Source organism: Xyrauchen texanus, chromosome 20 (genome assembly GCF_025860055.1).
Source record: "Xyrauchen texanus isolate HMW12.3.18 chromosome 20, RBS_HiC_50CHRs, whole genome shotgun sequence".
Classification (NCBI taxonomy): Eukaryota; Metazoa; Chordata; class Actinopteri; order Cypriniformes; family Catostomidae; genus Xyrauchen; species Xyrauchen texanus.
Window position 1 is genome coordinate 10,626,007 of NC_068295.1, and position 19,296 is coordinate 10,645,302.

Consider the following 19,296-nt stretch of genomic DNA (forward strand, 5'->3'; position numbering starts at 1 on the left):
TATTCATGGGTCGCTTGTGCTGACATGGACTCTGGCAAAACCTCATAATCCATGTTATCCCAACATGATTTGAAAATGTCCCAAAGAGCTTGTGTGTTTCAATGGAAGCAAGTACATCTAACCTACATCTAAGTACATCTTTTGTACAAGTGGAGTTAACATGGTTAATGTCACAAATTTGCTTATTTGATTACTAGTAACCTATAAATAGTGAAGAATCTTAAAATTTCTTATTCATTTTATGTCCTAATGCTACTTCAAAATCCTAAAACTTTCAGTTTCTTTTCACGTTTAAATTAGATTAAGAATCATAGATTCTCAAAGTGGTTTCAAACTTGTGGACCCCACTTTAAACATTTTGCATATTTGCATGTATGTATGTTTTTCCATCTATTTGACAGTAAGAGTATGCATACCCATATATGTCTCTCTCCAACAGCTTGAGCAACCTCCATCCCACTCTCTGAGCTCTTCCCCTCGCGGGCACATATCAAAATGTGGTGACCTCATAATTGCCCTTGACTACCGGGCTGAAACCCACAGGCTCCTTGTCACCGTAGTAATGGCCCAGGGCATTCCAGATAAGGAACGGAGTGGCATGGACTCCTGGCAGGTTCACGTCGTGCTGTTACCAGGGAAACGTCAGCGGCACAAGACTGCAATACAGAAAGGTTCCATGCCACGGTTTGAGGAGACCTTCCGGTTCTCACATCTAGAACCAATTGATTTGGGTTCCTCGGCACTACGGTTCCGCCTGTACGCGTTGGGGAAGATGAACAGAGAGAGGAGGATGGGAGAGGCCATGTACAGGCTTAAAAGACTGAGACACATGGAACAACTTGAGATAACCCTGGTGCTCGAGCCACGCAGTAACCTGAAGGTGTTTGTTTCACTTCTATTTTAAGTGCCTCACTATAACCTAAATTTATTTATTTATTTATTTTAAAAAGGAGATTGTGTTTATCAACACTATGCCACAAATACTGTCGATTGACCTTAAAGGAATAGTTCACCCCAAAATGAAAATTGTCTTTCATACTCACCTAAATGCCATCCCAGATGTGTATGACTTTATTTCTTCTGCTGAACACACAAAGGTTTTTATAAGAATATCTCAGCTTTGTAGGTCCATACAATGCAAGTGAATGGTGGCCAGAACTTTGAAGGTTTAAAAAGCACATAAAGGCAGCATAAAAGTAATCCACACGTCTTCAGAAGTGATATGATTGGTGTGGGTGAGAAACAGATCAATATTTAAGTCCTATTTTACAATACATTCTCCACCCTGCCCAGTAAGTGGCGATATGCACAAAGTATGCAAACCGGCAAAAACAAAGAAGAAGAATGTGAAAGTCAAAATGGAGATTTATAGTTAAAAAGGACTTAAATATTGATTTGTTTCTCACCCACACCTATCATATCACTTCTGAAGACAGATTTAACAACTAGTGCCATATGGATTAATTTTATGCTGCCTTTATAAAAATCTTTGTTTTACATATGTGGGATGGCATGAAAGTGAGTAAATGATGAGAGAATTTAAATTTTTGGGTGAACTATCCCTTTAACTTGTATTGAACCTGAAATATTCTCTCAATCATTTTTGACTACTCATTTATTAAAAAATATACTAATAATACTAATACATTCAATCTTTATTTTGAAGTTGTCACTTTGATATTGTACTCATCAGTGTCCATCCAAATTTAGTACTGCTAGCTATTTAGATCACATTGGTATTTGATTATGTTTGCATCAGAAGTGAGTACAAAAAAGTACATTACTGTCTATTCTCTATCTATCTTCCTGCCCTCTTTGCAGACAGTAGACTCTCAGTTGTCTTTCAGTGCACAGAGTGACAGTGCTTCCTCTAGTCAGTCTGTGTCTCACGGCGGAAATCCAGAACTGCTGCTGGGTTTATCATATAATGCCACCACAGGACGATTGTCGGTGGAGATCATTAAAGGCAGTCACTTCCGTAACTTTGCACTCAACAGACCTCCAGGTAAACAAAATCGCATGCATCCAATCACACACACCAACTGGACATTGGGTTCAGAAAGACTTTTACAGGCATCATTAGACCATCAGGAATTACTCTTGAGCAAATAACCATTTGCAGAGTTCTCTGATATTGATTCAGAGTGAATATGCTGCAATAAATCTCTTCTACAAGAATGAGCTGCACACACACCCAGGGCTGGACTGGGAAGATAAATCGGCCCGGGATTTCATATGGCAACTGGCCAAAATTTTGTCGGGGGGGTTGTGATGGTGATCCAAAAGTTGTTGAGCAGTATGCGAAATTACAAGTCCAGCCCTGCACACACCCATACACTTTTAATAGTCTTTTAGACTGTGTCATCCTCACACATTGTGTTGTGTTTTGTGGATCAAGCATCAGTCTATTAGAGTTCATGCTGTCTGTAGGAGTCTTAATCTGTCACAGAGTCACATCTCACAAAAATTCTGACAGTTAACTGGCATTTACAGGGCACTTAATGGATCACAGAGACCCAGACTGTCTTTCACACTCCTCGACATCAAGTCGATGAGTCACCACTGGAGCAACCCCCCACACACACACACACACACACACACACACACACACACACACATACATACACACACAAACGTATAGATCAATACTAACAAGGCGTGTGTTAAATGATGGAAAAAAAGGGCACATGCTGTGTTGCTGTGTTCAGTTTTGAATTACAGTGATGTGCTATAGTGCTGTGCCATAGTCTCACAAAAAATACTATATAAAATACACCATTGTGAATAAAGGCAAATATTGCTTAAATGTTTGACTAGTAAAGCATAAAAGTTATCCATATTACTCTAGTGGTTAAATCCGTGTCTTCAGAAGCAAAATGATAAATGTGGTTGAAAAACAGACCAATATTTAAGTCCTTTTTACTATCAGTCTTCTTTTGTTTTTTGGTTATTCACATTCTTAGTTCATATAGCCACCTATTAGGCAGGGAGGATAATTTATTGTGCAAAAAGACTTAAATATTTATATATTTTTTCACCTACACCTATCATATCGCTTCTGAAGATATGGATTTAACCACTTGAGTCGTATGGATTACTTTTATGCTGCCTTTATGTGCATCATAATTTTGGTACTCATTGACTTGCATTGTTTGGACCTACAGAGCTGAAATATTCTTCTAAAAATCTTCGTTTGTGTTCAGCAGAAGGAAGAAAGTCAAACACATCTATAATGACATGAAAACAAACTCCCACGAGGGGGGAAATTTAAACAACCCCAAAGGGGACAAAAGGGTAATTCAGGCTGGGGTAGAAGGGAACAAGTAATCAGGACCAACCGGACCGAGACCAGGAATAGGGATCAGGAACGAAAGGAGCATTAGGAAAAACATACAGGACTGACTAGAGAACAAGACTAGCACTGGACAGCACACACAAGGAGACTAAAATAGGGAGAGAAATCAAGCGGGTTGATAAAGGGCAGGTGTTACTAATGAAACAATAATGAGCCAACAAGGAAGCAGGGTGTGATGTAAGACAGAGAAGCACACGGCGTTACAGAAACAATAACAAAGCCGTGTGTTCTCACAAGAAGGCAAAATATCTGATTGGCATAAGCGCACATCGCCAAGACATTGAGGCGATATGCACTCATGCCATTCAGAAGACACTTGTGTGAGAGTTCAGCCACGCACACACCCAACACCTTACCGAAGTGACCGAACCTCAGCACAAACGTGAAGACAGCTCGTGACCCGGGTATGCGGCGCAAAGCGAATGCGCATCCGCGAGAAACAGACACAAAGAGATGGCACAAGCTTGATGCACCCACATCAATAACAGACAGACAAGGAGTATGAATGTCCGGGTCCTGACACAGACCGCAACTGAACTAGACAGGAAGTCTAGTGAACATGTCAGACACCTTACTCCAGACATGAAACACAACAGACAGAAGAGCGCGCGGCAGGGAATAAAACAGAGACTGCGCACTCACACAAAGACAGACATGGGCAGATAATGTCACGGTCCTGTCAGACCAAACCCCAGACAGACAGAGAGACAGGACCATGACACAACATCCAGGACTGAAACATAATTTTGTGTTATAGTGTTGTGTTGCAGTGCTGTGTTGAGTTGGTGGGTGATAATAAGGGCAGAAGAATGCAACTTTTGTTGATTTGTCAAATACTGGTATTTTTGTAATTTTCATAAGGATGTCTTTAACAACATACTGTAGATTGTTTCAAAAACACCTGACTTTTCATACCCTCTCTCAGATACATTTGGTAAGCTTACTTTGTTGAACACCATGGGACAAGAGATCTCCCGCTGTAAGACATCCATCCGCCGCAGTCAGCCAAATCCTGTCTTCAAGGAGACGTTCGTCTTCCAGGTGGCACTGTTCCAACTCTCTGATGTCACATTAATGGTCTCCATGTACAACCGCCGGAACATGAAACGCAAGGAGATGATTGGCTGGGTGGCTCTGGGCCAGAACAGCAGCGGAGAAGAGGAACTTCTTCACTGGCAGGACATGAAGGAGAGCGGAAACCAACAGGTCTGCCGCTGGCACACCCTACTGGAGGCTTAAAGGAGAGAGAGTGGGGGAAATGTATGATTCCAGTTTATGGAAATATAATCACACTACCTAAAATGTGTTCAGGATATTCCTTTTGGGAGAAAGAGCCAGACAATAGAAAGCAAGGTCAAATATACCCATGAATGAAAGGAAATGAACAAGCAACTTTTAGCGATATCATACAAAGACTGGTTATGAAGATAAGACATGCAGTTGTGAAAATCTTGCAAGTACCTACAATCACTAAGAAAACACCACACACCACTTTTTTCCCCTTAGGGTACTTAATACAACCTCTTATCTGATCTCCAGGATATGACCTCACAGTGTAATGCAGACTACTCTCTTCAATCCCTGCAGCAGCCAATCAAAACAAATTATTGACAGAGTCACAGTGATTGTTGCCTAGCGATTTCATGAATGGAGGTTTGAGGTGGAATAATTAAATGCCTTTCTTTAGCTGATTTTAAGCCTCAAGTTTATACTCACATCAGGAATAGTTTGTGATATTGGTGAGGTTCTAAGAGATCAAACGTTTAATGAGTGGAAAACTGTTAGTTGAACACATGCACTTTCATACTGTACATGCTCTCTTACTAATGGCACGAAAGCTGTTTCTTTTTATAACATTTTTATCTATGTTCAAAACATGGGTAGTAGAGAGTAAATAAATGTCTTTGCTCCCTGGATAAGATCCATCCCCTTAACTATTGTTTAGCTGGTTAGAAGAGGTCTCTCAATCTTCAAATGACTTAAAGCTTAATTTTTAGAAATTATAAAATGTCAGTACCCCTTTTACCAACAGTTGTGCTTTGATGAGTATCACACAGATAGTTACACAAACCACTGATTGTCTGTACACACAACACAGACGCTTATGCATCTCTAAGACATTGCCAAGTCCAGAAAACTTATTCTGAAAATCTTAACTCTGTCCACTTGATATTCAATCCAAACTCTTTTTTAATGCATGCCTGTAATGCTCAATGCATTTAAAGTGCCCACTCAAATCTATATGTTTTTTTTATTTATAGCCAGTGGTTTTGGAGATTATAGCATGGAAAATGTTACAGATGCATCCTCAGTGTTCTAAAATCAATAGTGCCTGTTCTGCATGCTTTCAAATACAGAGTGTTTTTTGAAGATAAATGCATATATTTTTGTCTGTCATTAAAAACATCTCTAAGACACTACTGTTGCTGTTGCAATGACGTGTTTTATGTCTGATATTTATTATTTGGGTAACTCTGATTATACATTGCTCTTAGTGAATCAAAATGTGTATACTGTAAATGACATTCTGGCAGAGAAAATTTACAATATACTGTAACTAACCATTTTATCCCATCTAGTGATCAAGCTGTTTGGATCAAAGTGGCAGGTTGACTGAAGAGTGTTTGCCAGAACAGCATGTGTCTGTGTAATTTTTCCCATCTTGCACCATTTGCTAATGAGAGTTGAAGAATGGCTTATGCTTCATGGAGATAGTTAAGTTTGGAGATGTGAGGTTAAAAGACCATTTGACAGGGATACTCAAATTTAAGAGCTTTCAATGCATCAAATATTTTCAATATTTGTCATCATTATAAAATGCTTAGTTTAAAAACCTTAGTTTCATCAGTCCACAAAAACATTTACAACTGTTTTTGTCGGAAAGCAGCGGCTTCCTTCGTAGTGTCCTGCCATGGACAAAATACCTGTTAAATTTTTTTTTGTATAGTAGACTCATGAACAGAGATGTTAACCAGTTCCAATGATTCCTTCAAGTCTTCAGCTGTCACTTTAGGGTTCTTTTTTTACCTCATTGAGCATTATGCGGTGTGGCACTGACCCTCACTGGATGCTTTTTTGTTTTTGGCACCATTTGGAGTAAATTCTACAGACTGTAGTGTGTGTACATCCCAGGAGATCAGCGGATACAGAAATACTCAAACCAGCCCATCTGGCACCAACAATCATGCATTGGTCCAAATCAATGAGATCACATTTTTCCCCCATTCTGATGGTTGATGTGAACATTAACTGAAGCTCCTGATCCATATCTGAATGATTTTATGCACTGCTGCCACATGATTGGCTTATTAGGTAATCGCATGGATTATTGTTGATGTCAGATGAGCTGGTTTGAGTATTTCTGTAACTGCTGATCTTCTGGGATTTTCATGTGCAGCAGTCTCTAGAATTTACTCCGAATGGTGCCAAAAACAAAAAAACATCCAGTGAGGAGCAGTTCTGTGGACAGAAATGCCTTGTTGGTGAGAGAGATCAACAGAGAATTGCCAGACTAGTTCAAAAAGACAAAGTCAGCAGTAACTCAGATAATCGCTCTGTACAATTGTGGTGAAATACGGGTTGTCGCTGTTTTGCCGTTGTGTGACCTACACAATATTAGGCATATTAATGTTGTGGCTGATCGGTATAATATATATATATATATATATATATGTATTATACCGATCAGCCACAACATTAATATGCCTATATATATATATATATATATATATATATATATATATATATATATATATATATATATATATATATATATATATATATTTGTTTTACATAATTTTTTTTAAAACATTTTATGGATTTTTTTATGGATTTTTTGTATGGATTTAATTATGTATATATTTTATAATATTAATATAGATATATTCATATATTTATCATATTACTATTTATATATTTTTATATAAATAATTTATTGTTTAGAAATGTATCCTTTTTAGTACAATCTCTATTTAATGTTTCTTTTTTTTCCAAATCCTTGCAGTAAACACTAATGACTGAAAAAGTAATGGAAGTCAAAGTGGCAACCCTGTCATAAGTAAATAAAAGGGGCTAAGTGTAGCATGTGTTGCAAAATATGGAACGAGAGAAAGGAAATGCAGCAGTCGAGGATGCGAGAAGAATGGAATTTGATGCGGTAGCGTCACCATTGCCTAGTGACTCTCCTAGCAACAGGAAACATCTGTTTTTTCGTCGACCAATCACCAGCAGAAGCAGTGTGTTATTGCTCCTTGCACAGAAAAGGGATATTTAAAGAACCGAGAGTGAGCCAAATACTACAGGGATTATATCAAAAGCAACACTTCGACATCTGGGGGTGAACCGTCAAGCTCTTGCGGCGACAAGTCAGCACAATATGAGATAGTTGAGCCTCTGATCTGATGAACGCGCGTGCGGAGACTGTTAACGTGACAAACACTGAAGTCTTTATAAATCAGGTAGGATTTACCTACGAAAATCATATTATTGCTATTTTATTTATTTATTATGTTTTCTCCTCATATTCTATTTTATTTATTTATTTTTACCCGTTATAGCACATACAATTTTTAAATTGTACACAGATTTAGTTTTCTTGGAAAACGCGCTTTCTACCATTCATTCCTAAGTATAGCAATATTGAATGGCTTCTAATACTGCGCCATACACGATCCTACATGTATACTCATTTTGATATTTTCTCTTACTGTATGTGTTTATTTTCAGCATTCATGATAAGCACGTATGTTTCGCTCCCTAAAATTAAATTAAGTGGATAAATACTGTGTTGGCTTACTCATTTAGCCGCCCACGGTTATTGCGCGCGGCACGTTTCTCTGAACCTGTTGATTGGCGCTTTATAGCCAATCTCTGTCGCGCTCTCATTCAGAAGCGAGGTGGCCAGCTACTTTAATTGGTACAACTGTATTAACTTTATGTACTGTAAAGTTTTCGCACGTTTGGTTGCTTCTTTAACATTGAACTGCACTGGGAGACTGGGGCTATTTGTCACACTGGGAAGATGTCAGAAGAGGTACATCTAGCTAAGAGCTAGAAGGTTTTGAGTCAAGTCTAGATACACAAATGTTTATTTTCTTTAGTAGTGGTTTTATATGTTGGTTTTAAAGGAATAGTTTACTTAAAAATTAAAATTATCTTATCATTTACTCACCCTCATTCAATCCCAAATGTGTATGGAGATCTTTTGAAGAATACTTCAGCTCTGTAGGTCCTCACAATGCAAGTGAATGGGTACCACAATTTTGAAGCTCCAAAAGCACATAAAGGTAGCATATAAGTAATTCAAGTGAATGGGTACCACAATTTTGAAGCTCCAAAAGCACATAAAGGTAGCATAAAAGTAATCCATAAGACTCCAGTGTTTAAATCCATATGATGCTATATGATAAGTGTGGGTGAGAAACAGATCAATATTTTAGTACTTTTTACTATCAATTTCCACTTTCAATTCCATTTGGTGCATTCTTGCATTCTTCATGCATATTATCACCTACTAAGCAGGAAGGAACTTTTATAGTAAAAGCCTAAATATTGATCTGTTTCTCATCCACACCTATTATATCATTTCTTGAGACATGGATTTAACCACTGAAGTCTTCTGGATTACTTTTATACTGTCTTTATATGTTTTTTAGAGCTTCAAATTTTGGGTGCCCATTGACTTGCATTGTATGAACCTACAGAGCTGAGATATTCTTGTAAAAATCTATGTTTGTGTTCAGTGGAAGAAAGTAAGCCATACACATCTGGGATGGCATGAGGGTGAGTTTAGTGGCAGATTCCTATTTTGACAACATTTGTGGCATGTTGTCACATGTGTGCTCAATGAACTAGGCCTTCATCTTTTCCCCTGGGCAATAACAGTGAATGTTCGATATATTTTTTGTAGCCAATGCGTATACACAGAATATGACACAAATAAACCTACCGTGAAAAATATTAATGGAGTAAAAGTGTGACAACTTACCCCAGTCTCGATTTTATTACTGTAATCTAAAATTGCAATGCTTTTACAATGCTGTACTCTAATGATGAAGATTGAAATAACAATTAGCTAGCAAAATATATAAAATAGAAATCTGGACGTTTTGTCTTCGAGTGGTACAATTAAATTCAACTGTGGTAAATATTTGCTGTTAGGGCTGTGTCGATACAATCAAATATCGATATATAGCGATACTTAGATCCATGTATCATGACATATAATGATATTTTCAGTGCAGTCAGAGATGCTTCTATGAAGCACAAAAGAGACAAAGTGATCCAGCAGGATTCATGGTTTCTCTCACGGACATGCTGGACCTCTATCATATGTTTGGGGGCAGGGCAAACATAGATTTTTTACTTCTTAAAATGTCAAGATCACTCGTTCTTTCTATCTGCCATCCCCAGCAATCAGATGTGCTTAAATACTTCCCATATGTTACAAAAAATGTCTGTGATTAGCCACTGGCTGGACATTTTTTACATTTCAATCACCAGTGTTTGAGTGGTGTAGTGTATAAATTCAGCACTGTGATCTTTTCACTGCGTAAAAGTTTTTAATCTTTCTGTGAATTTGTGAGTCCAAAGACTAGATCCAGGCAAACAATTTGTTGTTTAATAATGTCTCTCGTAATGCATGGATTATACACTGATCAGCCACAACATTAAAACCACCTGCCTAATATTGTGTTGGTCCTTCTCGTGCCTCCAAAACAGTGCCAACCTGCATCTCAGAATAGCATTCTGAGATGATATTCTTCTCACCACAATTGTATAGAGTGGTTATCTGAATCACCATAGACATAGACAGTTCGAACCAGTCTGGCCGTTCTTTTTTACCTTTCTCATAAACAAGGCATTTCCGTCCACAGAACTGCCCCTCACTGGATGCTTTTTTGTTTTATGCACCATTCGGCATAAATTCTAGAGACTGCTTTGTGTGAAAATCCCAGGAGATTAGAAGTTACAGAAATACTCAAACCAGCCCGGAGCTTCCGTTAATGTTCACATCAAAATGTGATCTCAGTGATTTGGACTTTGGCAAGATTGTTGGTGCCTGACAGGCTGTTTTTCTCCCAATTTGGAATGTCCAATTTCCAATTTGCTTTAAATCATCGTGGTGGCATAGTGACTCTCCTTAATCCGGGTGGCAGAGGACAAATCTCAGTTGCATCCACCTCTGAGACGTCAACCCGCGCATCTTATCACTCATTGAGCACATTGCCATAAACCGCGGCATCTATGCACAACTCACCACGGCATCTATGCACAACTCATCTCACCTGACTGGTTCGCGCCCATCCGAGAGCGAACCACATTATAGCGACCACGAAGCAGTTACCCCGTGTGACTCTACCCTCCCTAGCAACTGGGCCAATTTGGTTGCTTAGGAGACCTGGGATTCAAACTCACGAACTCCGGGGGTGGTAGCCAGTGTCTTTACCACTGAGCTACCCAGGCCCCCTCTTGATGGTGCCGAACACAAAAAACATCCAGTGAGCAGCAATTCTGTGGACAGAAATGCCTTGTTGATAAGAGAGGTCAATGGAGAATTGCCAGACTGGTTCGAAATGACAAAGTCTACTGCAGTTCAGATAACCGTTCTGCACAATTGTGGTGAGATGCATAGTATCTCTGAATGCTATTCTGATATGTGGATTGGCACATATATATACACAATATTAGGCAAGTGGTTTTAATGTTGTGTCTGATCGGTGTATTTAAAAAAAAAAGCTGAAATGTCACCAAACCGACGAAAAACGAATGATAAAATAAAATGTCCATAATTTAACAAGTTAGAAGGTCCCCTGTATAAAGAATAACAGCATTAGCTGAAAGAGAATTTCTTTTGTACTGTATACATGCAAATTAATTTAAATTAAAAGCAAAATTGAACCATGATATTGTGATGACATGTTTATCGCAATACATATCGTATCGTGAGGTGGCTGCCGATACCCAGCCCTAATAGCTGTATCACTACCATTTGGATACAGTAAACGATACTCTCTCTGTGTCTCTGGTTCTCTCTGTCTCTTTGAATAGGAACCATTAGGCAATGTGTGTGAGTCAGAGGAAAGAGCCTCAGGTGAACAGAGGATTTGTCAGAGAGGTGTGTGATTGTGTCTGCGTGAAGCAGTCCTCAGGTAATCAATACAAGCAACACACACAGACTTGCCTTGTTATCAAAACACACTACAACCTAACCCATTTTGTCCATGACAAAGAGTTTGAGGACACAACTGATGGCATTGTTTTAAGGTGATCCATCATCTACAGTTGTTCACAAGAGATTAAAAGAAATGTTTTATTTATAAAATTCTAAATTCCAGGGAGTCACGTGACGCCATGCAAAGTTCGGACGTGTGAACGGCGAGCTCTGCACACTTTGCTAGTTTTAATAATTTTTATGTCATAAACCGGTGAGATTCGATACACCCTGACCAATAACTGCTCTAGGAAGACAATATGTCAAATAATTTGGCTGGAGAAGTGAAAGAAATTTTGCAAGGATTCTTGAATGTGTCATAAATGCTGTAATACAGCGATTGATCACTGCCATAGAGACGAAATTCACTGAGGTGGTTACAAGAGTGGGGGATGTCGAGAAATGGATTGATTAACTGGAGTCATCGGAGAGGGAATTAGCTGCTAACCCGCTAGTGACCAAAGTGGATTTGGAGCGCATCTGGGAGAAGCTGGAGGACTTGAAGAACCATAACTGGCGGGATAATATCTGAATTGCTGGAATTCCTGAGGACGAAGAAGGTCGGGATATGGTGAAATTCCTGGACGGGCTCTTTCCGAGACTGCTTGACATAACAGGACATTAACTGGAAATCGAATTAGCTCACAGGGTTCCGGCTCAGCGATCAGCTGAGGATGACAATTCTGGCCGAATTTCTGAGATCATCCGATAAAGATCTTATGGTACACGGGGCGAGGAGTAAGGGAAGGCTTTCTTGGAAGAACCACAGCATTTTCTTGTTCCCAGCCTTTGCAAATTTAACAAGAGAGAAACAAGATCGATTCAAAGAATGCAAGAAACAATGGAAGGTCGCTTTTGCACTGATGTTCCTGGCCAAATTGAGAATACATGCTAAGGATGGCCATAAAGTATTTACATGTCCCCAGCAAGCTATGTCCTTCATAAAGTAAATGGACTGAGTAAGTTATTTTGTGGTACTCATTTTGCAGCCAAGCGGACCGACTCACTGAACATCAACTTGACCATCCAAGGAAGCTGACAGCCTTTTTTGTTTCTTTTTGTGCTGGTTCCGCCTAGTGGCTGGAGTTTGTTTTGTGTAGTAGCACTCCTTCGGGACAGTGTTATGGATAAATCTGCAAGTTCTTTGTGCTTATCCCTTCTATTGGTTGGAGTTTGTTTTGTGGAGTATTTCTTGCAGGACATTGGAGTGATTGGGTCATTTGTTGCACTCATTTAGCAGTCGAATTGGCCAAGCTCACTGAACAGTTTTTTGACTGTCCGAGGAAACTGAATGGCCTTCTTTATTTGTGTGTGTGTGCTGGTTCCGCTAGCGGCTGAAGTTTGTTTTGTGGAGGAAAACACATTCGTGACAGTTATGTGGATGAATCTACATATTCTTTGTTTTTATTCTGCCTTTTGGCTGGAGTTTGTTTTATAGATTATTGTGACAGCCAAGTCAAGTCAAGTCAAGTCAGGTGGTTTTCATTGTCGTTTCAACCATATACAGTTAGTACAGTACACAGCAAAATGAGACAACGTTCCTCCAGGACCATGGTGCTACATAAAAACAACAAAGGACCAACACAGGACCACATGAGACTACACAACGAAATAAAATACCTATATATACCTATATAAAGTGCACGTGCAAACATGTGCAAAAAGTACGGGACAGTACAACAAATTTCTGACAATGAACAGGACATTAGACACAGTGCAGCGCCGACCAGTACACAGTAGTTCAAAAAGATGACAATTTCTAAAAACGTAAACATAACATACTATAAGATAGTGTTCTATGCACATAGCAGTTATTTAGGTAGCAGACAGTTATAAAGTGACAGTAATTAAAGTGCAACTCAGGACACGTGTGTGTGTGTGTCAAACCAGTCTCTGAGTATTGAGGAGTCTGATGGCTTGGGGAAAGAAGCTGTTACACAGTCTGGCTGTGAGGGCTCGAATGCTTCGGTACCTCTTGCCAGATGGCAGGAGGATAAAGAGTTTGTGTGAGGGGTGTGTGGGGTCGTCCACAATGCTGGTTGCTTTGCGGATACAGTGTTTTTTGTAAATGTCTTTGATGGAGGGAAGAGAGACCCTGATGATCTTCTCAGCTGTTCTCACTATCCTCTGCAGGGCTTTGCGCTCCGAAACGGTGCAAGTCCCAAACCAGGCAGTGATGCAGCTGCTCAGGATGCTCTCAATAGTCCCTCTATAGAATGTTGTGAGGATGGGGGGTGGGAGATGTGCTTTCCTCAGCCTTCGAAGAAAGTAGAGATGCTGCTGGGCTTTCTTGGTGATAGAGCTGGTGTTGAGGGACCAGGTGAGGTTCTCCACCAGGTGAACACCAAGGAATTTGGTGCTCTTGACGATCTCCACAGAGGAGCCGTCGATGTTCAGAGGAGTGTGTTTACCTTGTGCTCTCCTAAAGTCAACAACCATCTCTTTTGTTTTGTCGACATTCAGGGACAGGTTGTTGGCTCTACACCAGTCCGTCAGCCGCTGCACCTCCTCTCTGTATGCTGACTCGTCGTTCTTGCTGATGAGACCCATCACGGTCGTGTCATCGGCGAACTTGATGATGTGGTTCGAGCTGTGCATTGCTGCACAGTCGTGAGTCAGCAGAGTGAACAGCAGTGGACCGAGCACACACCCCTGGGGGGCCCCAGTGCTCAGTGTGGTGGTGGTGGAGATGATGTTCCCAATCCGGACTGACTGAGGTCTCCCAGTCAGGAAGTCCAGGATCCAGTTGCAGAGGGAGGTGTCCAGGCCCAGTAGGTTCAGCTTTCCAATCAGGTGCTGGGGAATGATTGTGTTGAATGCTGAGCTGAAATCTATGAACAGCATTCGAACGTATGAGTCCTTATTGTCTAGGTGGGTGAGGGCCAGATGGCGGGTTGTGGCGATGGCATCGTCCGTTGAACGGTTTGGACGATACGCAAACTGCAGTGGGTCTAGTGAGGGGGGCAGCTGGGTCTTAATGTGCCTCATGACGAGCCTCTTGAAGCACTTCATGATGATGGGTGTAAGTGCGACGGGACAGTAATCGTTGAGGCAGGACACTGAAGACTTCTTTGGCATGGGGATGATGGTGGTGGCCTTGAAGCACATTGGAACGACGGCGCTGCTCAGAGAGATGTTGAAGATGTCGGTAAGAACATGTCGGTCCCGTATTAGGCTAATCAAGCCTCCCGAGAGGGATAAAGGTCGACTGCAGAGGATCGTGCGGGAGAGAGAGATAGTTTACAGACATATCCGTCATGTGTGTTTGTGTCCTTGTTTTAAGTTTCTCATTAAAATATTATTTATATCGTCAAGACGGTTCTTGCCTCCTCCTTTCCATTGATCCCTTTAGAATTATCTTCTGTTGTGTAATTCTGTCTCACAAAATTTGTATAGAAACACTGGACTTGAGCAATCCGATGGAAAAGTTGTTGCGGGGGCTCTCGTAGGCGTACATGAACTGTTTGAGTTTTGAGGGATGGACGCCGGTTGGCGCTGTCGAATGTCAAAATGTCAAATGTTAGTATGAGTGGATTGTCTCTCTCCACTTGGAATGTGAATGGGTTGGGGCAACCCATAAAAAGAAGGAAGGTTATTTCTCTTCTTAAACGTAAGAAATAGGATATAGTGTTTCTTCAAGAAACACATCTTTCCCCGCAGGAAGCTGAAAAATTTGGAAAAGGTATGGGGTGGACATGTCTTCTTTAGTGTTTAATGTTCAAAAGTAAGAGCAGGGAAGTCATTACACTGATAAGTAAGCATCTACAATTCAAATGTCTCAAACAGTTTAAAGATAAATTAAGAAGAGTCATTATTGTTTTAGTAGAAATTCTGTTTGAATTGGCTAATATTTACGCACCTAACGCTGATGATCAAGGCTTTTTTTATACATCTTGAAGGGATGTTGCAAGCCACTGGTATCCCTCATGATATAATATTGGGAGGAGAATTTAAATGGGACCTATTATGCAAAATTCACTTTTACATGGTGTTTGTACATAAATGTGAGTCGGCAGTGTGTGTACACAACCACCCTACAATGTTAAAAGTCCATCCACTCCTCTTACTTATATTTCTATAAATCAAAAATAGTGTGTCAAAATGAATGGTTTTTGTTTCTGCTCTAAAGTGACATCACGTTAGAGCAGGCCTCGCCCAAGACTGGTGACAGACTCCACCCTATTAGCATAGATTCTCTCCTGAGTGATCTACACACAGTCCACCATTTTTTTCTGTATCAGATACATTGAGAAGAATAATGTCTCAGCTTCGTAAGCGTCATAAGTGTACTGTTGTTGGCTGTAAAAGTGAACATAAGAGCAGGGCTGGACTGGTAATCTGGCATACCAGGGATTTTCCCGGTGGGCCGATGCACTTTGGGGCTGATCAGGGGTGGACTGGCCATCGGGAGATCCGAGCGGTCCGGTAGGTCGGCCGCGAAATGTGCCGAATGGGCCGCGATAAGCTAAAATGAAGCGCTGCGTTATGCATAAAAGACAACAAAATGGCACCGCGATATGCAGACTAGGACAGCGAACCCAGTCCTTGATCATAGTGAAGCAAAAGTGTGTAAGCCCCCAAGAGCAACATTGATGCTTCACAGGATGTGTAAAAATCTTGGTCTTACAGATATTTGGAGACTTTGGACCATCTGGTAGGGACTATAAATTCTTTCATCAGTCCATAAGATTTATTCTAGTATAGATTATTTTTTTATCTAAGTCCCTCATTTCATCTGTTGTTGATTGCTTAGTTGGAAACATCTTGGAGTGGTGGTGGTGTAGTGGTCTAAGCACATAACTGGTAATCTGGTAATCAGAAGGATGCTGGTTCAAGCCCCACAGCCACCACCATTGTGTCCTTGAGCAAGGCACTTAACTCCATGTTTCTCCGGGGGGATTGTCCCTGTAATAAGTGCACTGTAAGTCACTTTGGATAAAAGCGTCTGCCAAATGCATAAATGTAAATGTAAATCTTAGTCTCAGATCACACCCTGCTGAGTTTAGAGGCGTTGCCACATACGGAGAAAAATTAATTATATAGTTGGTGCATTAATTTATCCCTTTTGCAAAATCCTGAAATCCAACAAATGTTAAAGGCTGAAATCAATACATGGAGACATGGTCCTCAGTATCCTCTACGGGCATGGCTTGGGAGGCACTTAAGGCAGTTCTTAGGGGTCGGATCAAACAGTAGCAGGAGGACTCATGGAGTTGGAAGGGAATGTTAAAAGTGCAGAGGCAGAGCTGAAGCGTCGCATGTTGTCTGATGGCCTCAAGAGAATTGACCAATTGAAATACAGATATAATATTATTTTGTCACAGATGGTAGTGTTTTGGCTATTCAGGGCAAGAGAGTCATACTTTGAGTCGGGAGACATAGAAGGGAAGTTTTTGGCTAGATATATAAAGCAGAGAGAGTCTTTTTCTACCATTCCCTCAGTGAAATCTGATGGTGGTGAAATATTTAACTCAGCCATTGATATTAATAATGCTTTTAAAGAATTTTATCTTGATCTCTATAGTTCCATGTCTTCATCTACTGATGATAGAATCTTTGTGGAACCATTAGAACTCCCTAAACTGACGACTGAGCAAAAAAATTCTCTTGATTCTGAGATAACCTTGGAGGAGCTTGACAAAATAATTAAGGCCTTGCCTACATGCAAGGCTCCGGGGCCAGATGGCTTTGCCGCTGAATTTTTTAGGTCTTATGCTACAGAACTGGCACCAATTTTATTAGAATTTATAAGTAATCATTAAAGAATGGAAAGCTTCTGCCAATCACGACACAAGCCCAGATCAGTCTGATTCTTAAAATGGACAACTATCCAAGCGAGTTCTGGTTAACCGATTAATTAAAAATATGACATCTCTTATACACATAGATCAGGTGGGGTTTATTCTGGGCCGCAGCTCTTCTGATAACATTAGGCGTTTCATTAATATCATGTGGTTAGTGGCAAATTATCAGACTCTGGTAGCTGCCATCTCACTTGATGCTGAAAAGGTGTTTGATATGGTAGAATGGGATTACCTTTTTAAGATTTTGGAAATATACGGGTTCGGGAGTACTTTTATAGGATGATTGTTACTTTATAGACACCCGGTAGCAGCAGTACAAACAAATTGATTAATTTCAGTTTATTTTTCTGTCTTGCCCTGGAACCATTAGCAGCCATGATAACAAAGGAAGATTATTTTCCAGGGGTGGTGGTGGAAGGTGTGGCGCATAAGCTTTTGCTTTACGCAGATGATATTTTATTATTTGTTTCTGACCCCACTAGATCTATGCCTTGCCTCCACAGAATTATTAATTCCTTTTCTAAGTTCTAAGGATACGGAGTCAGTTTGTCTAAATCCGAAGCTTTGGCTCTGAGAGCATACTGCACAGTAACAGCTTTTCAGCTGGGCACCTTCCAGTGGCCCAAACAGTATTTGGCCATTTTTATTCCCAGCAAATGTGTGTGATTTAATTGGAGTTAATTCTGACCCCTTAATAAAAAGGGTTAATGTTATTAAAAATTAATTGTATTCCAAAATGCAACTACCTGCTACAATTTCTCCCTGTAGATTTCCCCCTCTCCTATTTCAAGCAATTTGATAGCATAGCGAAGTCCTTCATTTGGAATGGTAAACATCCCAGATTACCTTTCAAAAGGTTACATAGGCCGATTGACAAAGGTGGGCTAGGCCTACCCAAGATTTTGTTTTATTATTATGCATTCAGACATTTGGCTCGTTGGTCGCATCCACCTGAGAGAGCCCCTCCCTGGTTTTGTATTGAACAGGAAGTTCTTGCTCCTATTTATTGAAATGTTGCCTTGAGCAAAAAGTTGGGTCCTAACCAGAGTTATGATCGGCAGAAGGATCATCCTCAGGGGATGGAAGTCACCTCATTTCGGGAGTGGTGTGGGGAGATGGGCGGGGTGGCGGCATTCGAGTAGGTAATTTATAGAAGGCTGGGGGAGGGGCCATAGGGGAATTTGATTCTATATTTTATGTTGTGTTTGTTTGTTTTATGAATGAAATCAATAAACATTTTTAATAACAAAAAAGCAGCAAAGCTGCAGTTTTCAGAACACATTTGTGTTTGTCTGCAGGGTCTTTCATCTAAGAGTGCACTCAACAGTCAACAACGTCGAAAATCGCCTACTTTAAGCGAAAATATGCGGAAGAGGAGGATGTTCAGGGAAGCCTACATGGATATTTACAAAAAGTGAGTGAGATGATTTGTGCTGAAACAGTGCTAAATTTGGTGATTTGTGACGAACATTAACTAATTTGGTGTTTTTTAAAGTCAAAATTGAACATAAGGCATCTTTACACAGCCAAATTAAGGCTGCTCTGTGCCTGCACAAAATTTTGTGTAAAGACACTATGCGGCATAAAAGCCAGATAAAAATATGCCTGCTCTGACCCACCTCAGCCCCTAAAATTAAAGGCAGTTCTGTTGCTGCTTCAGTTCTGTGAAAATGAAATGCTGCATCAGAACAGCCTTAAACTTTCATAATTTATAGTTTCATATTTAATGTTTTCATTAATTTCATATTTATTTATCCTCCTGAGACCCAAGCATGGCAGCTGTGTGCATTTTTCATTCCCCTTTTTTAATTGTAACTAGTAGCACCTAATAAACATGCAGCAAAAAAATATATATATATATATTTTAGACCAAATAGTTTTCTTAAAAATGTATGTCCACATATGTGGACAGTGGGACAAAGTTT

General features: G+C 40.1%; 1 protein-coding gene and 1 long non-coding RNA gene across 3 annotated transcripts in view; both read left to right on the forward strand.

Moving 5' to 3' along the window:
- LOC127660905 (synaptotagmin-16-like) overlaps positions 1-5,764 on the forward strand; it is a 44,464-nt gene extending 38,700 nt beyond the window's left edge. For both annotated transcript variants that reach the window (XM_052151383.1, XM_052151382.1), the window contains 3 exons: positions 440-880; positions 1,822-2,005; positions 4,281-5,764. In XM_052151383.1, coding sequence (XP_052007343.1) covers positions 440-880; positions 1,822-2,005; positions 4,281-4,594 — 939 coding nt within the window. In that variant the 3' untranslated portion in view covers positions 4,595-5,764. The remainder of the gene's footprint in view (positions 1-439; positions 881-1,821; positions 2,006-4,280) is intronic.
- Positions 5,765-7,579: 1,815 nt separating this feature from the next.
- On the forward strand, positions 7,580-18,784 carry LOC127660912 (uncharacterized). The gene is made up of 3 exons (XR_007972702.1): positions 7,580-7,812; positions 11,405-11,505; positions 18,670-18,784. It is a non-coding gene; the product is annotated as an uncharacterized LOC127660912 (long non-coding RNA).
- The last annotated feature ends 512 nt before the right edge of the window (positions 18,785-19,296 follow it).